This window comes from Borostomias antarcticus, assembly GCF_949987555.1.
Source record: "Borostomias antarcticus genome assembly, chromosome: 19".
NCBI lineage: Eukaryota > Metazoa > Chordata > Actinopteri > Stomiiformes > Stomiidae > Borostomias > Borostomias antarcticus.
This window is the reverse complement of record NC_140252.1, coordinates 17,176,254-17,196,976: the sequence shown is the minus strand read 5'-3', so window position 1 is coordinate 17,196,976 and position 20,723 is coordinate 17,176,254. Positions and strand designations below refer to the sequence as shown.

General features: G+C 47.2%; 1 protein-coding gene across 1 annotated transcript; it reads left to right on the top strand.

The window, feature by feature from the left end:
* Window positions 1–2,117: 2,117 nt before the first annotated feature.
* Window positions 2,118–14,249, top strand: ccm2 (CCM2 scaffold protein). The gene is made up of 10 exons (XM_084453282.1): window positions 2,118–2,475; window positions 6,787–6,963; window positions 8,042–8,125; window positions 8,439–8,622; window positions 9,253–9,389; window positions 9,559–9,694; window positions 10,530–10,587; window positions 10,686–10,824; window positions 11,932–12,070; window positions 13,901–14,249. Exons 1-10 carry the CDS (start codon window positions 2,446–2,448, stop codon window positions 14,203–14,205), a joined length of 1,389 nt encoding a protein of 462 aa, XP_084309408.1. The 5' UTR covers window positions 2,118–2,445; the 3' UTR covers window positions 14,206–14,249.
* The last annotated feature ends 6,474 nt before the right edge of the window (window positions 14,250–20,723 follow it).

Here is a 20,723-nt window from a genome sequence, read left to right as displayed (position 1 = left end):
CTTAATTTGGCTTCAAGACTGTGTGCGTTTGTGTCATCTGCCATCTGTATTTCCAATTTGAGTAGTACTGTATGCTCAGCTGACAAAAAAAAGGGTGCATCGTTTTGTTTATTAAACTGGTGCTGAACGAACACATTATCAGGTGCTACCACGGTCGGCGGACTGCTAGGTCTGCCTTGTGGCTGTCTCTGAGCATTGCCTTGCCCTCTTCTGAAAGACCTGCCTCCAAAAACATGCAGACTCACAATGCTCGGGAAGAACTAGCACCTCAATTTACACAGTTTACAGCAGAACTCAACTCTCTGAAGTGGTGCCACTTATGATTTCTCAATCTGCACAAAAAACAACAACAGTTGTCCTTAATGTTATGTTTATTATCATGTTTTAAGCTTTACTTTTATTTTATTATGATTAAATCTGCACTAGGATTACTTTTTGTGAAAGGTTAAAACAAGCAAATGACAAAATGCATCATTTTGGCACAAACCCATAAAGAAGCATTACTTCTGAAAATGGAATTTGGGTAAAAAGTATAGAACGTGATTGCTGTGTTGTATAGTCCTGTCATCTCTATGTCCTAAACCTGTGTGTATCTATTTTTGTTGTTACTGTAGAATTGGCTGTAATATTTTGTTTAAAAAAAAAAAGGATTTAATATTCCAATCAAGCGACTTTGTCAGATTAATTGCTGCTGATTTTTGAAATTGTTCAAGGCTGTTGGGTCTGGGAATATTGGTTTGTTAAATATTCAATCAATTTCTAGATTGTGTTAGATGGTCAATGTATTTCACACTATTAGGGTACTCCTGTATAATTTACCTGGGGTATTCAAACAGTTGGCACAATGTCAGTTAGCAAAGTATGTGCTACAAACTGTAGCATTTTTATGAAAGTGTACTCATAAGCCCATGTTGATATTGAGCACATAAAGAATGATTTATTTGTTGTTGTTAAATATAAAATGTAAGTAAATTGTTTCATGGGATCCCCGTTCTTTAAAAAAACAAAACTGATGTCCCGTATTGTACTAAACCCTTATTTTGGGGAACAATATGAATATTATGAATAACATATGGTGCTAAAGTTCTTTTTGTATGTTTTGGTTTTTAGATTAAAAGACATATTATGCCGAAAAATGTAATGTCAAGCCTTACTGTAGATTAATATATCAGACTGTTCATCCCAGAAGAGAAAAATAAATATAGTATTTGAAAGTGAAAAGAAATATACCAGATATTGTATGTCTTCTCATGCACATTTCACCTTTTGACAGATCAAAAGGCTATATACAAAAATGTATATGTACAAATGTGTGTGATGTATGATATAATACACATGAATGATAGTTTTCCCAGAGTATAAAATGGCTGTTTATTAAAGAGTTATTATTAAGTGCATCAACTCATTAAGGGTTCTTATTACAAGTCAATAATATGTTGAGTCTCAGTCTGTCAAGTGCGTAGGCTACTCTGATATGGCAGTTGATTGGTTGCTTCACACATCAATGTTGCGAGACTCTAACAGACGAATCATTTGCTGAAATCGGTGCACTTATTTCTGGTAGTGACCAAATTCTTTATTGATGGCCCCTTGTAAAGTAAACTCTGAGACCAAATAGTATTATTCTGTGGTGTGTCAGAAGAAAAAAGTCATGTAAGGGTAAGTAATTAACAATACGTTATCTGTAATAAGAACCAACTTTAAGAAGCTCTTTTTTTTTTTAGTTCAGAACAGTAGGACCACTCATATAGCCTAATGTGCTGAGCCTGGAAAGCTCATACTTAGGCCTGCATGATTACCATCAATGCTGGACAGGAGGGTGGGCCAAACCAAATAGTGACCCAAAGAACCTCCTGTCAGTCTATCCCAGCTCCCTCTCTTATCTAGAAAGTCTGGGGCAAGACGAGGTTTAATTAGCTTAAATGCGGTCCATAGCCTATGGGATTTGAAAAGAAAGTGTTAAATGAGCAAACGTGTCTATGTGGAAGACTTTCACCTGTATGACTGGATGCAATGTAGGCTAAAACTAACAAAAATGCATTTAAAATCACATTCTACAGCTCTTTTTGCTGTGCAATGCATGCTGGGCTGTAGTAGTTCTACGCCCAAAATGGCGGCAGGATTGAAAAGTTGGTCCTGTTTTGTCTCAGTTTGTTTTTCTCTTAGCTTATCCTTGACGACGCACTAATTCCAGTCAAAGGGTTTGCCGATAACAAAAGGAGGATATTATTTCGCTATCACTAAATAACTATGATCCGGAACGACCCACGTGTGATCTGCACAGGCATCCTTTCCCACAGTAGCCAGTTAGCTTGCTAGCATAGCTCACTTATTTGCTTTTTAGGTGGAAAGAAATGTCCCATACGGTGGCTCCAGCGGTGTCTTTGAGTTGTCAAAGGAATGCTATGGTGAGCTGGATATGAAGACGAGGACCTGCACATAGAGATGGAGGATGATGTGAAAAAAGTGAAAAAGGTAAGTGTGTCTGACAGCCTGCACCTTTGGCTCGATGCTAACTAGCTTGTCTTAGCTAACGATAACCCCTAGCTACTGTAACGTTAGCTAGATAACTATCATTAGGAGTAACAACAAACTAGGCTCGCTAACTTATAGTTGTGTCCGTTCATTATCCAAAAAGTTGTAGTTGGTTCTTGTTTTTTTATAATGAAATAAAGCTGTTATGTTAGCCAATGTCACGCGGTCGTGTTGGCTGTCCGGATCATGTAGAGTAACGTTACACTTGAGTTTCACAACATCTCACAACATGAGTTTAGATGTGTGTGAGCTGTACTTCCCCATGCCCGACCGATAGGTTACCGAGCCTGCTGTGAGTCAGTAACATCTTGGGGTGAATATAAAGTCAGTAGTAATTTGTTAATTGTCATGGTAGCTGTTCTATTAACTAAACAATGTTCTGCATCTGATCAGATGTGTCAGTCAAAGTTCAGCCCACGCTTAAGTTTGGGTCTTGATTTGTGACGATGGAGACTGTGTGATTCCCTCCCTCTATGTACAGAAAAGACTGTGATCCTCTCAGAAATGTTAATGAAAGCCACGACTTTGAGGCTGTGTGCTTCCTGAGGTCATTGTCCAGCGGAGGTGTGGTTGTCAGAGGGGATGTCTACTCTGTGTGAGCTGTCATAAGACGGGGTCGTCAGTGTCACTCATGACTGCAGCCAGCATGGGCCTTTCAGTGGGTCTTAGTTACACCTGACCAAACACACACACACACACACACCGCCGGACCCCGACGGCTTGGCTAACGAACGTCCGTTACTCATCATGAGACACCAGCTGGTATTTTCCGTCTTGTTTCTCTATTATCTGTCCAGACTCGTGTTGAAGGAGGAAGTGTTTTTGAGCCGTGTAGGACACCCACCCTTCCCTCCCCCCCTGCCTCGGGTCCACCCTGGAGAATGGAGGGCAGGGCCCACACAGGCCAGACAGGATGTGACATAGACCTGCCTACACCGAGACAGGAATTGGAATTTCTTCTCGCATCTGCTGTTTGTAGTCTCTTTTTTTTTTTGTTCCACTGTGGGAAAACAGCCTCTGCACGCCTAAGATTTCCCATCCAGCCCCCTCCACACCGTAGAGATTAGCAGCTGGGGACGGTTGTTGTCGAAACACATTGTCCGCAGGTGGGTTTTGATGATAGCGGGACAATTTTGTGGACGGGGCATTTCCTGCTGTGAGCTTTGATCTGTCATACCGATGAGTTCAGGCCATAGTTATGTTGTTGTTTGTATAAATTCCTAGACGGGGGCAGTTCTGGTCACATCAGTCCAGGGTCGTCCTCTTGAGAGCAGGTTATCAGGGCAAGGTTTTGTCCTGCGCTAATGATACCTGATTTGCTTGATGTTCACAGTCTTGATTAGCCTTTAGGACTTATTATCATCAACAGGTGTGTTATTGCCTAATAATAACAGAATCACTGTGCAAAAGGAGTGAGTGCAAATGTCCACTAGATGGTGCTGTTGCATAGGGCTGTGTTTTGACTTGGCCTAGCTTCATCCCTGTAGAAGGCGTCCCAATCCTCTATCCAGTCTCTCTCTCTCTCTCTCTCTCTCTCTCTCTCCCTCCCACCCTCTCTCTCTCTCTCCCTCCCACTCTCTCTCTCTCTCTCCCTCTCTCTCTCTCCCTCCCACCCTCTCTCTCTCTCCCTCCCACCCTCTCTCTCTCTCCCTCCCACCCTCTCTCTCTCTCTCTCCCCCTCCCTCCCACCCTTTCTCTCTCTCTCTCTATCTCTCACTCACTCACTCACTGTTCCGCCTCTCGACTTTAAAGGAAAGCATATAGCCTACTATATGGAGGAGCTGTCCCGTAGCCCTGGCCTTCACCAGTCTGTTTCTCCAGACATGGAGTGAGCCAGGGAGAAGGTTGGGGTAGAGAATTCAGGCCTCAGCCTCACTACCTCAGCTGTTCACTCCAGTTATTTGCTCCTCGCGGATATCAGTCACCGTGTTTGGCATTCAGTTTGATGCCGGTTTCCGCTGTCTTCTCTGCTATGTGATATCAATAAGATATGAGCTCATGTCTGTACGGCTACTCTCCAACTGCTACTCCGACGAGCGAGCCTCTTGTTTTTTTTTCCAAATTCTATTCCAAAGACCCCCGGGCCATTCCAAAGTTTGGGCTCTCCAGCGAAAGACACGTCCCTTCCTTCCTGCCGTCTCCGAGTTGGTTGGCGCCTAATCAGCGATCCGGGATCCCAAGGTGGAAAACGCGGCTCCGTTACCCAGCCTCGCCGGCGTCGGCTCGGTCACGTCTGATCGGTCCCCAAGGCCACTTCTAGATCAAGGTTCTGAATTCAGAACACGGCCCCAGAGAACACGGCGCTTCAAACTTTCCTTCAAAGATCCCCATCTTTGAAGGAAGCCCCTCTCTCCAACCCCAGTTCGATGGCGCTTATCAACGGGTCTACTTGCCACGATGTCCGCGTGTCACCTGTGTGTCCGCGTGTCACCTGTGTGTCCGCGTGTCACCTGTGTGTCCGCGTGTCACCTGTGTGTCCGCGTGTCACCTGTGTGTCCGTGTGTCACCGGTGTCGAAGCCGCCGTCTCACATTACACCAGGGGCCCGTGAAACGTTAACCAGTCCCCACAATGGAGGACCACAGCGAGGCCCTGTTAAATAATGCACCTGCTGCTGGAGTGTGTCGAGGCCCATATGTCACGTGTGTGGGTTACTGTTTCAGAGAGGGCTCCGAGAAGCTTCCTCTCTGTATAACTGAAGCATAGATAGGAAATACCAATAATACCAAATGATTATGTTTAGAGATTGGTGGTTTGGCGGTAGCTTGCTTTTGATAGATACCCCACTGTACCGGGTTCCAATGAGTCGTCAGCGCCGGGGGGTCATGTCTGGAACCAGGATGGGTTTTGGACCGTCAGTCAGTTGTTAATTCTGAACACGCGCGTTGAAGAGAAGTGTTCCTCTGGCAATTTGAGCAACAAGTGGCGTCAAGGAAGTGGCGGTTGACTTGATCTCTTCCTGTTCTCGCATCGACACGCAGAGACGCACCCTTCCCACGCGTCCGCACACACACACACACACACACACACACACACACGTGACTTGACCCCCGTGTGTCAGTCGCTGCCTGCCAACTGCTACCTGGATGTGAGTGACTGGGTCAGGGATACATCTTCCAGCCTGTAGGAAGGCATCGCTCTGCTGTGGCCCCCCGAGCCCGTCCGGTCCAGCCAATCGACTTGCCTTTCTGCTGCCTGAATATCCTCACGCCGCTCTGTGTCTGGGCCTCATGGAGAACGAGGTAGGGCGCCTGTCGGCAACACTTTCGACAGTTCCGTTCTCTAGAGATGTGTTGTTTCTGTTTTTTTCAAGCAGCCTGACATTTCTTTGTAGCGGTTTGGTTTTTTCGCTCCCTAAACACCGGCTGAGCCTGTGTCTGCGTTTTTCTCGGTCCGAGAAAAACTTGAGTTGCGTTCAAGTCGAGGCTAATGTGAACTCCTGGGGAAAGAGAGTAAACGAGTCCAGTTCTCCCCCGTCGAGACCAAGTCAACGTCTTGTGGTCTGAAGCCACCTACCGCAGTGGAAACGGCAGCCTCCCTGTTTCAACTGACTGCCGATGTCGTTATCCTCCATGATTTTTAACAGTATTGCGTAAAATCTTTGAGCAAATGTAGTTTTCGGAGCCTCGTTTGTTTTCCTCTGTTAAAAGGTGAAAGGGGGAACGTTTTGGTTATGCGCAATATTGGGCAACTCGAGTTGCTGCACACACTTGCGCCCGTCGAAACGAGCAAATCAATCCTGGGCTGCAAACGCAGGAGCTTCCTAGTTTAGACGGCAGAAAGGCAGAGTCAGCACTCGGCACAAATTACAAGGCGTACAGGCCCGAGTCCCACTGCAGGCTTGAACGACCACTTTCCAGTGAAAGACGTTTTTTTTTCTCCTAACCCTAACCCTTCCTCTGGGGCTTTGCTGGTGGAGGGGATTCATGTTTCAGCACTTCTGCAAGGGCTATAATTACCTAAGTAAATGATTTGATTATGACGTGGAATAATATAGATTTTGTTCTAAAATAAGGGATTATCCCCGAATTGTGATCTGTACAAACATGGCTCACGCTAGACCCTGCCCAAGCCCTGTGCTCATGCACGTTAGGTTGATGTGACAAGACGATGCTTAGGCTATTAAGCTATAGCCTAATTAATTTTTTAAATAGCCTAGTTCCTCTTGCTGGTAGTGTAGCCTATATTCATCTTAATTTACAAAGAACGAACCCCCCCCACCCCCTCTCTCTCTCTCTCTCTCTCCATATAGCCTGGAATCGTGTCTCCGTTCAAACGCGTCTTCCTGAAGGGGGAGAAGGGGCGGGACAAGAAGGCCCAGGAGAAGACGACGGAGAGGAGAGCCCTCCACACCTTTTCCCTCTCCCAGCCGGACCACCGCATCGACCCCGACATCCTGCTCAACGACTACATCGAGAAGGAGGTCAAGGTACGAGGGGCCGGTGTCTTAAGGGGTGGGCCTGTCTGTCTGTATGGTGGTCTGACTCACTGTATAGTGGGTCTGTGTATGGTGGTCTGACTCACTGTATGGTGGGTCTGTCTCTATGGTGGTCTGCCTGTATGGTGGCCTGACTGTATGGTGGTCTTCCTGTATGGTAGCCTGACTGTATGGTGGCCTGTCTGTATGGTGGCCTGACTGTATGGTGGCCTGTCTGTATGGTGGTCTGCCTGTATGGTGGCCTGACTGTATGGTGGCCTGACTGTATGGTGGCCTGACTGTACGGTGGCCTGTCTGTACGGTGGCCTGTCTGTACGGTGGCCTGTCTGTACGGTGGCCTGACTGTATGGTGGCCTGACTGTACGGTGGCCTGTCTGTACGGTGGCCTGACTGTACGGTGGCCTGTCTGTACGGTGGTCTGTCTGTATGGTGGTCTGTCTGTATGGTGGTCTGACTGTATGGTGGTCTGTCTGTATGGTGGCCTGACTGTATGGTGGCCTGACTGTATGGTGGCCTGACTGTATGGTGGTCTGCCTGTATGGTGGCCTGACTGTATGGTGGTCTGCCTGTATGGTGGCCTGACTGTATGGTGGCCTGACTGTATGGTGGCCTGACTGTATGGTGGCCTGTCTGTATGGTGGCCTGACTGTATGGTGGCCTGTCTGTCTGTATGGTGGTCTGTGTGGTGGTCTGTGTGGTGGGTCTCTATGTGGTGAGCCTGTGTTAGTTACTGACTAACTGGGAATTGAATCTGGGCTCATTGGCTGAGATCCTGTTTTATTTTCAGATTTTCATGGCCCTTTTTTGACAGTACAGTATCTAGGCCTCACAATGTTAGCTCTTAAGTTCTTACTTGACACTCAGCATAAGTATTTCTAATGGATTCTCTATCCAGTGCCAGTTAGGCTACGTTCGTCTCGGACCTGATACCGTTGCAGCACCAATACCATTTCCTTCATTTGATTTAAATGTAAATAGCTTTTCAGAGATGTACGCACTAAATTCCAATACCGAAGCGTAATTTGTCGGGCGTTTCCCGAACTAACGTTGCTTGTGTGTGTACCTGCAGTATCTAGGGCAGCTGACGTCCGTGCCGGGATACCTCAACCCTTCCAGCCGCACTGAAGTTCTGCAGCTCATCGACAATGCGAGGGTAAGAGGCGTGGTCTCAGCTTCACCGAAACACGCGTTAAGGATGGGGTCGGATACGACGGCGGAGATGAGACGCCGGTTCTAGAACATCCGTCTTGGCCTGAGTCTTTCTGTTAGGTTCCATGTGTCGAGTCTTGAAAACGACCTTTTCAGAGCTTTCGACTTTCCAGATCGACAATTGTAAAACATTGAAATTCAGCAAGCAAGTGTCAACGAAGACACCGGACATATGACCTACGGAAACCCCATTAACTCCGAATCTCTCTCTCTCTCTCTCTCTCTCTCCCCCTCTCTCTCTCCCACACCCCTCCCAGAAGTCCCACCAGCTGGCCGGTCAGCTGACGTCGGAGCAGGACGCCGTGGTGAGCCTGTCGGCGTACAACGTGAAGCTGGTGTGGCGCGACGGCGAGGACATCATCCTGCGCGTGCCCATCCACGACATCGCCGCCGTCTCCTACATCCGGGACGACTCGCTGCACCTGGTGGTGCTGAAAACAGGTAACCCCCCCCCCCCCCCCCCCAGGTTCTGCCCCCCCCGGGTACAGCACGTCCAGAACCTCCCGGTCATTTAGACGTTTTTCGTATTTTCGGACCGCCCCGGCGTTCGCGGAGGCTCGTTCCCGAATGTTGAAAATTGTTCGTTGGCTCTGCTCTTTCGCTCTGCGTTGTGTTTTGTACCAACAATAAAACGCACTCTGCTTCAACCAATCACACGCTGGAGACCTCTAAATGAATGAAGACCCAACACGGTTGGAGCTCTCCTTTATAAAATAGACGTTCATTGCATATTAAGCAAAAAAGTAAAGTTTCAGCTCAGCTCTCGACACAGTAGCCAGCTTTCACAAAGGAGACACAACGAAGAGACCTGTCTTATCGCCATCTTAAGTCCCCTTCTCACAAATCTAGCAGTTCCAAGGACACATCGCCGAGGAGGCGTTTAGCTAGCAGATAAGAATGTCCTCAAACATAAAATATCACTCACTTAGACGCCTAAAAGACGCCATTACTAGTCAAATCTCTTGAGATCATCGTCCGAGCTCGACCGATTGCGCTCGGCGCTTTGGACGCAATCGGCCGGTTTCAGGAACGAGGTCGTGACCCCGTGCTCCCCGTGTCCCCTCTGTCCAGCCCAGGAGTCGGGCGGTTCTCCGTGCCCCAGCTCGTGTCCGGAGCTGTCCAAGTCCCAGACGCTCAGCTCGCTGTCCGAGAGCGGCGCCGTCCTGGTGGAGGTCTGCTGCCTGCTCGTGCTGGCCGTCGAGAACAAGGTGACGCACACACACACACACACACACACACACACACACACACACACACACACACACTACCCGGCCCAGGATAGTATTTCCTTCTCATAACTAGCCTGTGTGGATAATGTTCAGAAAGCTTAACACTTGGAAGAACAGTGACTGAACGTTCCTGACGCTTCCTCTCCAGGCAGCAGCGGAGGAGCTGTGTCTCCTGCTCAGCCAGGTGTTCCAGATCGTCTACACAGAGTCCACCATCGACTTCCTGGACAGGGCCATCTTCGACGGAGCCACCACGCCCACCAGACACCTCTCCCTCTACAGCGGTAGGGCGGGGGGTTCGGCCGTGTACTCGCTCTTCACCCCTCCGTCCTCGTCCTGGCTTTGTCCCCAATACTGCCTGTCTTCAACTGGGTCCTCGTATCTCGCTACCGCCCCTTCCCACCATCCACTCTCCTCGTTTGAGAGAATATAATGGGATGTCTCTGGGTTAGGGTTGCAAAATTCCCGGGAATATTCACAAACGAATGGGAATGAACAGGAATTAGCTGGAGATTTATGGGAATTAAATTGTTTTCCTGTTTATTCCGGTTCGTTTGTGAATGGTAAATGGACCGCACTTATATAGCGCTTTTATTCAGCGCATTACAATGAAGGCCTCTCATTCACCCATTCACACACACATTCACACGCCAATGGCGGAAGTTGCCAAGGTGCTAGCCTGCTCACTGGGAGCAATTTGGGGGTTAGTGTCCTGCCCCAAGGACCCTTCGTCACGTGGACCGGAGGAGACCAAACCCTCTCCCTCCTGAGCCACAGCCGGCCATATAATTCCCATACATTCCTGTTAATTCCGATGGGAAGTTTGAATATACCTGGAATTTTTTTCAACCCTGCTCTGCATATAGTATGTCTTTGTTAACCCTGAAAGTACAGTGACAACATTTCGAATATTAATTGGATTTTCCCTATAATACTTGAAAGTGCAGTTTCTCAGCTTTCAGCAAGTGTTGGAGTGAGGAATTTTTTAGATTTGTTCCATTTAAAAAAAAAAAAATTATTACATATTTGTTAGATATTTTTAAAATGTTGCCGGTGACGTGGTCGTATTGAAAGGGTTAAGGCGCCTTCTTGACAGCTGTATTCATCTCACCTCTGCAGATGACTCCTCTAGCAAAGTGGACGTCAAAGAGGTGTTCGAGGCGGAGGCCAGCACCTTGTAAGTACCCCCGAGCCGCGGAACTCTGAAATACGATCCCGCATAATGACCACGGGAGTGTTCACGCCCCCGGATGTCTCCTCTTTGCGTCTCCGCAGCTCGTTCCAGGGTTCCCTGGAGACCGGGGGCAACTCCCCGTCCCCCTCCTCCACGCCGGCCTCCCCCCAGGCCAAGACGGCCAGCGAGGGCGAGCTGAGCACCACCGCCACCGAGCTGCTGCAGGACTACATGACCACGGTACGCACGGGTGGGAGGGGGCGTGGGGGGTACGGCCATGTGGTAGGGCCGTCAGCTGAGCTCAGAAATGATATTCGACTTTCTCTCTTAAATTTTTTCCGAAAATCTGATATATTCGATTATTGGTGTTATATAACTTTGCATAAAAAATTATGACACATACAGTGGAAATGCCAGTACCGGTTCTAACCACAAGTGGGCGTTCTCCGCCTATTGTGAAGAACAGGCACCAATGGAACTTTCGTGTCCCCTCGGGATTCAAGTATTCAAGTAACGTTAGCTAATACCCAGTCAACATGGGTGGCATTCAGTGCAAACAAGGTCCTTTTATCAGGCCTATAGCCTAGCCAACCGAAAACAAAACAAGAGGAATAGCCTGTCGTGCTCTGGTCCTCTTGATCGTATTCAGTGCTTGTTTACAATGTTGCCCGCTGGCTGCCGAGAACACGAGCTCGGGTCTTACAGAAGTGAGATGTATCCTCGCCGCCTCGCCTACTGAGGTCATGTGTTTTGGCGTGATTAATAGATGGGCGGGACTGAGGAGGTTGTGTGACGTGCTGTTTTGCGGTAGCCTACTAATCAAATCTACATTTTGAAGATCGATTATGTGTTCCCCGAGTCGACGACTTGTCGGAGGTTTGAGTATTTATTTGACAGCCCTACCGTGTGGGTGGGTGTCGTGGTGGTCCGGCCGTGTGGGTGGGTGTCTTGGTGGTCCGGCCATGCGGGTGGGTGTCGTGGTGGTCCGGCCGTGTGGGTGGGTGTGGTGGTGGTCCGGCCGTGTGGGTGGGTGTCGTGGTGGTCCGGCCGTGTGGGTGGGTGTCGTGGGTGGGTGTGAGAGACAAAGACAGACAGACCGACCGACAGAAAGAGTGCGTGGTGGGTCTCATTTCAGCTTTACAGCGAGGTTCGTGCTCGCTCTTTGGAAACACGCAGTGCCTCGTGTCCCCACACACAAGCTGTGCCATTTGGCTCACAATTTCCCTCTCTTTCTTCCCCCCTCTTTCTGGCTGTGCACTCCTTCTTCTCTCTCTCTCTCTGTCTCTCTCTCTCTCTATCTCTCTCTCTCTCTCTCTCTCTCTCTCTCTCTCTCTCCCCCACTCTCAGCTGAGGACCAAGCTGTCGTCCCAGGAGATCCAGCAGTTCGCCACCCTGCTGCACGAGTATCGCAACGGCGCCTCCATCCACGAGTTCTGCATCAACCTCCGGCAGCTCTACGGGGACAGCAGGAAGTTCCTCCTACTCGGTGAGAACCACTTCCTGTCGTCGTCGTCATCATCGGGTCGGCCACAGACGGGCCTACCATCTTTGTCCTCAGTTATCCCGGCCCTCTGTAACACCTGGTGATCTCATCGGTGGTCGCATCCATCTTAATTGTGTCCACAAATGTTTTGGTAGGACGTCCTCGTAACTTGCGTCCGCGCCATGGAGATGGCTCCCATAACACCGGAAGCTCACGGTGTCTCTGGTCTCCCCACTTCTGCTTAGCGGCTATACCTAGTTTACTCTACATTCTTTGAGTCTGTCTGCTAAGTGCTTATTGTGCTTTGTTATATGATTCACTTAAATATCCTACTATGGACTACAGGGATAGCTAACACATAATGGCCTACCATGTAGGCAACATCTTTGTAACTGTTTATTAGGGCTGTCCCGAATACCATTTTACAGGCTTCAAGTACTCATTGGTGGGAACGAGCGAATATTGAGTAGTATTTGTTCTCAACCCCAAGGTGGCAGCATTGCATAGTCTATAGGTGACCAGCGGAGCAATGCACCAGTCATTCCCTTGTTGTGCAACTTTTGCCTCCTGCTACTTGTAGATTGTCGATAGATTGTTCAGCTAGCTAGGTGAGTATTTGTTAATGATTGAATCACGTGTGGGTTTATTTGATCATGGCTTGTGACTGTCAGTTTGCCCAAGTTTAAGTTTCACTTTCACGTTCTGACAATAGGCCTAGGTTTCATTTTTGCGTTGTAGCTACATCCATGAACTCCTGAAAACCACTTCCAATTCGGCTTTATAAAAACCTATTTTGTACCACACTAAACTAGAGGCTGACAGAAGCCTACCAAAGTCATTCAAAACTCAAAATGCCTTAAAAAACTACGTTTTGGGCTGTTTGCTACCAAACGTAGGCTACGTCATCCTGGTCCAGCTTTGCTCGCTTCAACTCTTGCCCCACCAACGTACTTGGGTCGCATTTAAAGGAAATATAATATATGCTTGCCAAATAGCAAACTAGTGGCTGGGTTAAGGCTATCAATTTAAGAAGCATTTGGCCTCCGTCTCTCCTCCGCTCCGCTGCTGCATCACACGCGTGTGCGTGTGCGTGTGCGTGTGTGTGTGTGTGTGTCAGAGCAGCACAGGAGTGGAGAGACAGGTTAAAATGCTTCTTAAATTGACAGCCGTAACCCACCTACTAGCATATAGACAGCCCTAGACCAGCAGAGTGATTTGAGGGAGAAAACACAATCAGGTTAGTTGCGTGAGTCACTCAGAATAACATTAGTCTCTCTTCAGACTCCATTATTACGTTGAGTCGTTGCTCTATTATGTATTACTACTACAGGCCGACTGATTATCGGTACCTGATATGGCCTCATTTGGCCATTTCGGGTCATATCGGTATCGGTAAAATGTCTTCCGATACACGCCAATAGGAAAAATAAAATGTATGCAAAAAGTACATGTCTTGGGTCTGTTAAACCCTAGTGTTATGCTTTGTTTACACTACTTACAGTACTATTTAGCTGCTAGCCTGCTACAGTATTTATTTTATTTTTGTTTATATGCCAAACTGTGATGCCGATGGTGCTGGTATTGTTGTGTCTGTGTCATTCCACTTTCACTACTGCTTTTCTTAAGTTTTGAATAAACTTAGTCATTGGTTTAAGAAAGCAGCTGTCTCTGTACTACTGTCACTGGGACTGTACCTTTGCTTAATCATATCGGTGCAAAATCAACGCAACGGGGGAGCCTGTTCAGACGGAATAAGGAAACGGTGGTTCAGTCTGAGTGGCGGGCTAACTCTGCGTGTTAACCCCCCCTGTCCTCTCTCTCTCTCTCCCGTAGGCCTGCGCCCCTTCATCCCAGAGAAGGACAGCCAGCACTTCGAGAACTTCCTGGAGACCATCGGCGTGAAGGACGGCCGCGGCATCATCACCGACAGCTTCGGCCGCTACCGCCGCACGGCCAGCTCCGCCTCCGACTCCACCACCAACGGCAACGGGGCGGCGGGCGCCGGAGGCGGCGGCGGTGGCTCGGACGAGGGCCTGGCGCCCTCGGAGGGCGACGAGTGGGACCGCATGATCTCGGACATCAGCAACGACATCGAGGCGCTGGGCTGCAGCATGGACCAGGAAGGAGTCACTCCCTGAGGGGGGGGAGGGATTGGGGAAGACCCAAGGGCACAAAATGGCCGCCAGTCACACTGGTACAGCCGTTGTGGCCAATCGGCTATTTGCCCTCCCTGCTGACCGCTGTTGCGCGATGAAGACGTCATACTGTCGGCTCACGGGAATTCAGCGGACGGCCCCCTGCTCTTCGGCCAATCACCTACCACTTTGCGCTGTAGTTGTCGCCATTCAGAGTGGTCGGTAGAAACGAGAGACTTTAGTGAGTTTCTTCAGCTTTTCTCTTTTATTGGCAGTATCTGCCGTCGCTGACAAGGATGTAGCAGTCATACTCACCGAGAGTCACTCTTGAAAACCCCTGAAGGACTCCGGAGTCTCCCCCACCACATCCACCAAAGAACCGTGTGCTCTTGGGATTCTTATTATATATTACGACTGGCTGTTGTGTTTATTTTTTGTATTTCTTTAGGTCAATCAGTAGCTAACTTAATCCACCGAGTGAACAATTTTTTTGCATATTTACGTTGTGTTGCGTTGCTGTTGTATACCTCTTTTGTGCCATTGTCTACATGTGTGTCTATACAGTATGTTTTACATTATCACTTTTGTTTTCTATTTGTTCACCCTTGTTATCATATTCAGATTAACCAGCGAGGTAAGATTTTATTTTTAACTGAAATTTCACATTCAAGCCTTTGGATGGAAATCCCTTTGACAAAGCCAGTTAGTGAATGGCTGATTTGAATATCCCAATCTCACTTTACAATAGGAGATTGTCTTTGTTTTTTGGAGACCATGTTGTGATACATGTTCGTCCACTGTGTTATGATGATATGACAACGTACTCGTCATGTTGCGACTTTCAGTGTGCATTTCCTCGTTACCAGTAGTTTGCCTTTACATGCAGTTGTGCTGCCAAGTGTCTTCCCCAACAGGGGAGTTATAGCTGTAACTGTACAGTGAATCATGGTTATTAAATAACACACTTTAAACAGTATTTTCCTGTGGTTAATGGTGTGCATTCTGGAAATGATGAGTTGGCTGTAGGCCTGTTAGAAACGCAATAATGGATGGCTTTGTTTGGATTCTTAAAATTAAATGGAAATGCTTTTTTTTCTCTACGTGGCTGTCTCCAGTCAATCTAGTTGTTTCAGATCAGTGATTTCTCCAAGGAGGATGGTAATTATATAAAGAATCTGAATGGGGCCAAAGTCTATGAAACAGTGAAACGGTAGCATTTGAGGGCCTGTAGATGTTGTATCGTTGCCGGCAATCATTCATTATGAGCGTTCATTTGCTTGGATGCAAGTGAATCCTGTTGCGTTTAGCTGAATGCCTTCCAAAGTACAGGATCCGAGTTTTTCACAAGACAAGAACTTGGCATGAGATGGTTGGATGTCAAAACTGCTTCCTTGATTCCACTTGCCTTGAGGACACAAGGAGTCAAGAATAGACTTTTGAAGCCAATGTCTTTTTCCAGACAGTGATGAGAGGGACAGAAGCACTACTTACACTAAGTACTTTCAGACGCTGTTGCTATGGTGGTAGACTTTTGGTAGACTCCTTTTGCCACGTCAAACTGCTGCGCAGGGGGGAGAGACTAGTCTATATTTCAACTCTTCTTCTCAGTGTGGCATTGTGCCCTTTGCATAATGGTGTCTGCTTTCTTCGCTGTGGGAAAGAGGCTTAATTGGCCTCTGGGAAATTCCCAGGTTAATCCAATCCGAGCGGGGGCAGGATCATTCAGGTGCCTGGGCAGGATCATTCAGGTGCCTGGGTTCCACCGAGGAGAGGTGACGCTGTGCACGTGCTGGTTTAATTAAGCCGCCAGTCAATCCCACGCTGGGTGAAGACGATGTTGTCTTTGTGTGTTTTAGGGAGCATGAATGGAGCCACTCAGGTTCCACTTCTGTCACACTCAGTCTCGAGGTGTGGACGTCTGTTTTGGAAAGAAGCAACTCTGATGATGATGATAATACCTGTGATGATTTGTCCCGGGCTGTTTGTGAAAGACGGGAAGTGAATCGTGACACCCCAGGGGGTCCCAGGGTTGACTGAGCTAAGATGTGTTGTGACATCATGAGCTGTGCTCTGGTTCTAACAGGTAGAAGTATTTAAAATAACTGAATCATTATTACTCAAATGTTTTCCACTGAATCAATCATTGACTGGATAATCAAATCTGGCGTCAGATGAGCTGGCAGCCGTCCTAAACACCTAAACTGGGATTTAAGACGCATGAGTGCTTCAGAGTCACTCTGGGAGGGGGGGGGGTGCTTTTGGAAGATGTTGATGCTGAAAGGTAGATGTGAAAATGTGAAATACTCCATCCAGTTAAAAGATTCTATTCTTACTATTCATGTATTTGATGAATTCCTTGACTGATTGTTTGAAGCATATCAGCCCTGTCTGGGGCACGGTGTGTTCCTCTTAAACCTGGCAGGGGCACGGTGTGCTCCTCTTAAATGTCCCCCGGGGGACCGAGGGAACAACGCTCTGGAACATCCTGGCTACCGAGCAGCTAGAGCGCCACGGTGTGATGCTTTCTGGGATCCCTGCCAGCCTTTCCACGTGGCTCACCTTGCTGAGGCTTCTCCATTCATGCGTGAGACGACCACTAAGACTCACAGTGGAGGGAGAGAGTGGGAGACTGTCCGGTAGAGATGGAGGCTCATTAGTTCCATGTTAAGGTCGCCTCTGAGAAAAAATACAATCTTTGTGTTGAGCTGTCCAGCGACTAGACGAAGCTTAACTCCCCAAGTTCTCATGAAAGTCATGAAATTATGGCACTTTTATTGATTATTTGATTCTCCCATATATTCACTTATCTGCCAGTAGTAATTTATGTGCAATACAAGAGTGGGTGCAAGATTCTTAACTATGAGTGAGGCCAATGCTGCACTGTGCATTTTACCTCTGGAATTAAATTGCTTTCTTGTTTCTAATGAGAAACATTGTGAACGGACATCTGAGAAGGATTCTTAAGCGTGATCCGCTTACTCCTATCTCTCTCTGTCTTTCTGGAACATCACGAGGACTGACAAAGCCCTTTTTCACTATAATGGAATTGTTCAGTGCTGAAGTACAGTGTTCCCTTGTGTAGCTTGCTGGAATTAGATTGCAGATGTGTTGAAAGGATTCTCGATAACACTTATTTCAGGCGACGGTGGTTTCATGTTTTAATTCACAACTTGAGAAGTAGGGATCCCTTAAAGCTAATAACTTTTGCGGTACATGCTTGCTGTGAGCTAGCTACAAGATAGAAGTAAGAGTCTTCCAGGGTTAATTAATTCTGCTTCCCAGATGCGGTGTGTGTTGTGTCTGCGTACCAAGCCTGGCCAAACCGCGCTCGAAGTTGGCACCAAGGCTGGCAAAGAGACCTAGGACCTTTCTGTACAGACCACAGGGGAGAGACAGGGAGGCCAAGCACAGGTCTCCATTAAGGTGTGAGTGGAGAGAGGTCTACTGCATATTCTGTTTTTGCACTCTGTAAATAATGTATTGCATCTCAAGCCTTTTTGGTTCATTCCTTTCCCTCCCATACTGTAGCTGTGCCTTTTTCTACCAGTTCGGCCTACAGTACATTTTGCCCATCATCCCAACTAATGCTGGTTACTCTATACAGGTTTTCAACAGTGTGTGAAACTACCTTATATTATGAAACTGAAATGTTTGTTTCTTTGAGATTCATTGATTATGAATCGACTATGAATATGTACCAGTTTAATTTAAGGCTTCTTGTAGCCTACCACCAGTTTCTCTCCGATAGCTGCAGCATGTGATGGTGACTGTAGATTACAAGACTGTAAAATAAGGCGATATTTTTGTGTTCTCATGTAGAGATAAAATGCCAATAGCAACTATAGAGAGAGAGTGAAGAAGCTCAACCAGCCCAAACTGAGTTCAGGAATCAAGACAACAGTCAAAGCTAGCTAATAGTCAGGGCTTAGGCCACCGCAGGCGGCCCCCTTCTCAGAACGACCTGTGATGGTTTTCCCTCCATTCCTGATCAAAGGCCTGCTTTCAGGCCCTCAGAAAAGCTGGAGGTCAAGCATGAACAATCCCAGCGCCAACAGAGTCATTCATAACGCGTCAGTCTGGGCCGTGCAGATGGGGAGAGACGGGGTTAGGGGAGCGCAGCTACTAGGGGAGGAGGGGGGGGGGGGCGCGTAAGGGGCCTCACATTCACTCACGCAAAAGTCCCGTGGACGTGATGCGTGGACATTTGTCCCGTTGTCCCCTCCGGTGCGCTAACGTAACGTGTGAAACCCAGCCCTCGCGGAGAGTGCGCTGGGTGTGAACGGAGCCTCGTTAGTGCCAAAACAAAAGGTATCGGGGCAAACACGAAGAGGCCCATTTGAAGTAGGGATTGGGGGGCGGTGTTAGGATAACTCTGTGACCCCTGCATGAGATCATATCAGGACTTAATAACCTCTTAACGAGCTACCTCACATGACTCAACAATCCTTGCGCAAGAGGCCGCCGGGAGTTTACTTCTCAGGGGGGTTCCCGTGCGATTTCTGCCCCAGATTCATCTGCCCGTCTTGAATGACGAGATTAGTAACACGACGATGTGCAGTGGGTGATGGCTCTGAATGTTAAGAGACACCGTACCGTCTTGGGTTGCCTTACCTTACCGCGACCGGCATTGTGCATTGTGCTGGACACATTGTGTCACACCCGGTCTAAACCCTGGGAAGACCTTGCCATTGTTTGGAGCAATGAAACATAATCACCTTGTGGGCGCTCAGATCAGTCTGGCCAGGAAGTATCCTGCTCCCTCCATTGTTGCTTCACTGCTGGTCTCAGAGGGTAATCTGTACCACTATTGTGGGGTACAAATTATTATTATGTTAAATGGACTGCACTTATATATATATATATTTTTTTGTGTGTATTAATCCTAAGCGCTTTACAATTACCTCTCGTTCACCAATTCACACACCAGCTGCCATGCAAGGTGATAGCCTGCTCGTTGGGAGCAGTTTGGGTTTGAGTGTCTTTGACATGTGGACAGGAGGAGCCGGGATTCGAACCGCCGACCCTATGAGCCGATGAACTAGGGGTTATGAGGACCTGAATACTTTTGATTGGACAATGGAGTCTCTTTTATTGATCTGTTGTTTTAGTTACAAGAAGTGGCGTTTCTACACTGTAAAGGTCATGACCAGGACAAGCATTCTTGTAAGCATTTGGTAAACTTAAACCATGTCTTGTGTGTGTATGTGTGTGTGTGCGTGTCCAATGAGTGCACATAATTCAAATCATATCTGCTATCACTTAACGTGATGTGGGAGACTTTTGACTCCAGCTTTTAAAGGGCACAATGCAACCAATTTAAAATAATTACCCATAAAACCAGATTAATACTGGAGTACTGCACATCCAAAATCTACTAAGAGGAATGATGTGGTTTAACTTATTGTTTCTCTCCAATTTCATATTATGTACTTCCTTGACTCTCAAGCCTATGCCTCCACTCATTTAAATGTTTATCTTCAAACTGACAGGAAACATCATTAGATGTATCCCTCAATTATCAGATGCATTAGATGCAACTATTAGATGAATCCCTCAAAGTTCAATCTTTTCGGGTTTTGAAGTTTGTATGCTGTTTGCCGTCTTTCTTCGCCATATCTCCCTTGAGATCTGATCTTAATTGGGCTTTTCCAGGTTAAATAAAGGTTCAATGTTGAAAGGAATCTCTGAGCATTCAGTCAAATGATTATTTCAATTCATTTTCTAAGCCTTCAGTCGTCAGACCTTCATTAGAGCATTCAGAAACACAATGGCATAGTAACATAGAAACCTAGTGCTTCAATGCATTTAAACATAAATGGAGACACCATGTTGCCTATGCCCTTGTGCTTGTCTGATAATGACCTCACGACAGAAAGCAAATAAATTGAAATAAGTAATTGACTGTGAGTGTGTGGAGATTCCTTTCAACCTAGTCTCTTCATCTTGCGTACCTCAGCAAGAAGGCCCAACGATACATTCGCTTTATTCACTTCATCCTTTATTCAAAGTCAATATTTCTATTAATAAACATGAATAGCTCAGCTTGGTCAAATGGACATATTGTACAGATTATAGAGCAATATTAAGGCATTATTGTACATGTACCGATTTGTTCTCAGGAAAATAAAATGCCAGCATACACAGGACTGGCTACAGAGAGCTGAGTCTCACACCCCTTAAGCAAGGACAGGGACAAACAAATAGGCTACTTCTACAGCTGCATCTAGCGGTGAGTTCAATTTCAGGTCAGGAAAGTCTTAAAATATCTACTGACATAGGCCAGAGACAACTTTAAAAGACACACTGCGATCAACAGCTGCCTTATTGTTTTGTTGTGTTTATATAAAAAACATAAAAATGTTAAATTCACTCTGATCTCATAAGTTGTGCCAGTCTAAATGTCTGTCCGCATACCAGACAGGTGAAGGCGTGGGGGACGGCCTGATCATCAACGGTCCACACGCAATCCGTATCTGGCGCTAGCTAGCAGAGAGCACACACAATCCATATCTGGCGCTAAC

What these genes read in the sequence shown, in the direction of transcription:
- ccm2 (XM_084453282.1), top strand. Translation starts at nt 2,446, where the DNA reads ATGGAGGATGATGTGAAAAAAGTGAAAAAG. An exon ending in ACACCTCTCCCTCTACAGCG is followed by an intron (nt 9,695 to 10,529) that starts GTAGGGCGGGGG and finishes TCACCTCTGCAG; the next exon opens with ATGACTCCTCTAGCAAAGTG. An exon ending in TGCAGGACTACATGACCACG is followed by an intron (nt 10,825 to 11,931) that starts GTACGCACGGGT and finishes CCCCACTCTCAG; the next exon opens with CTGAGGACCAAGCTGTCGTC.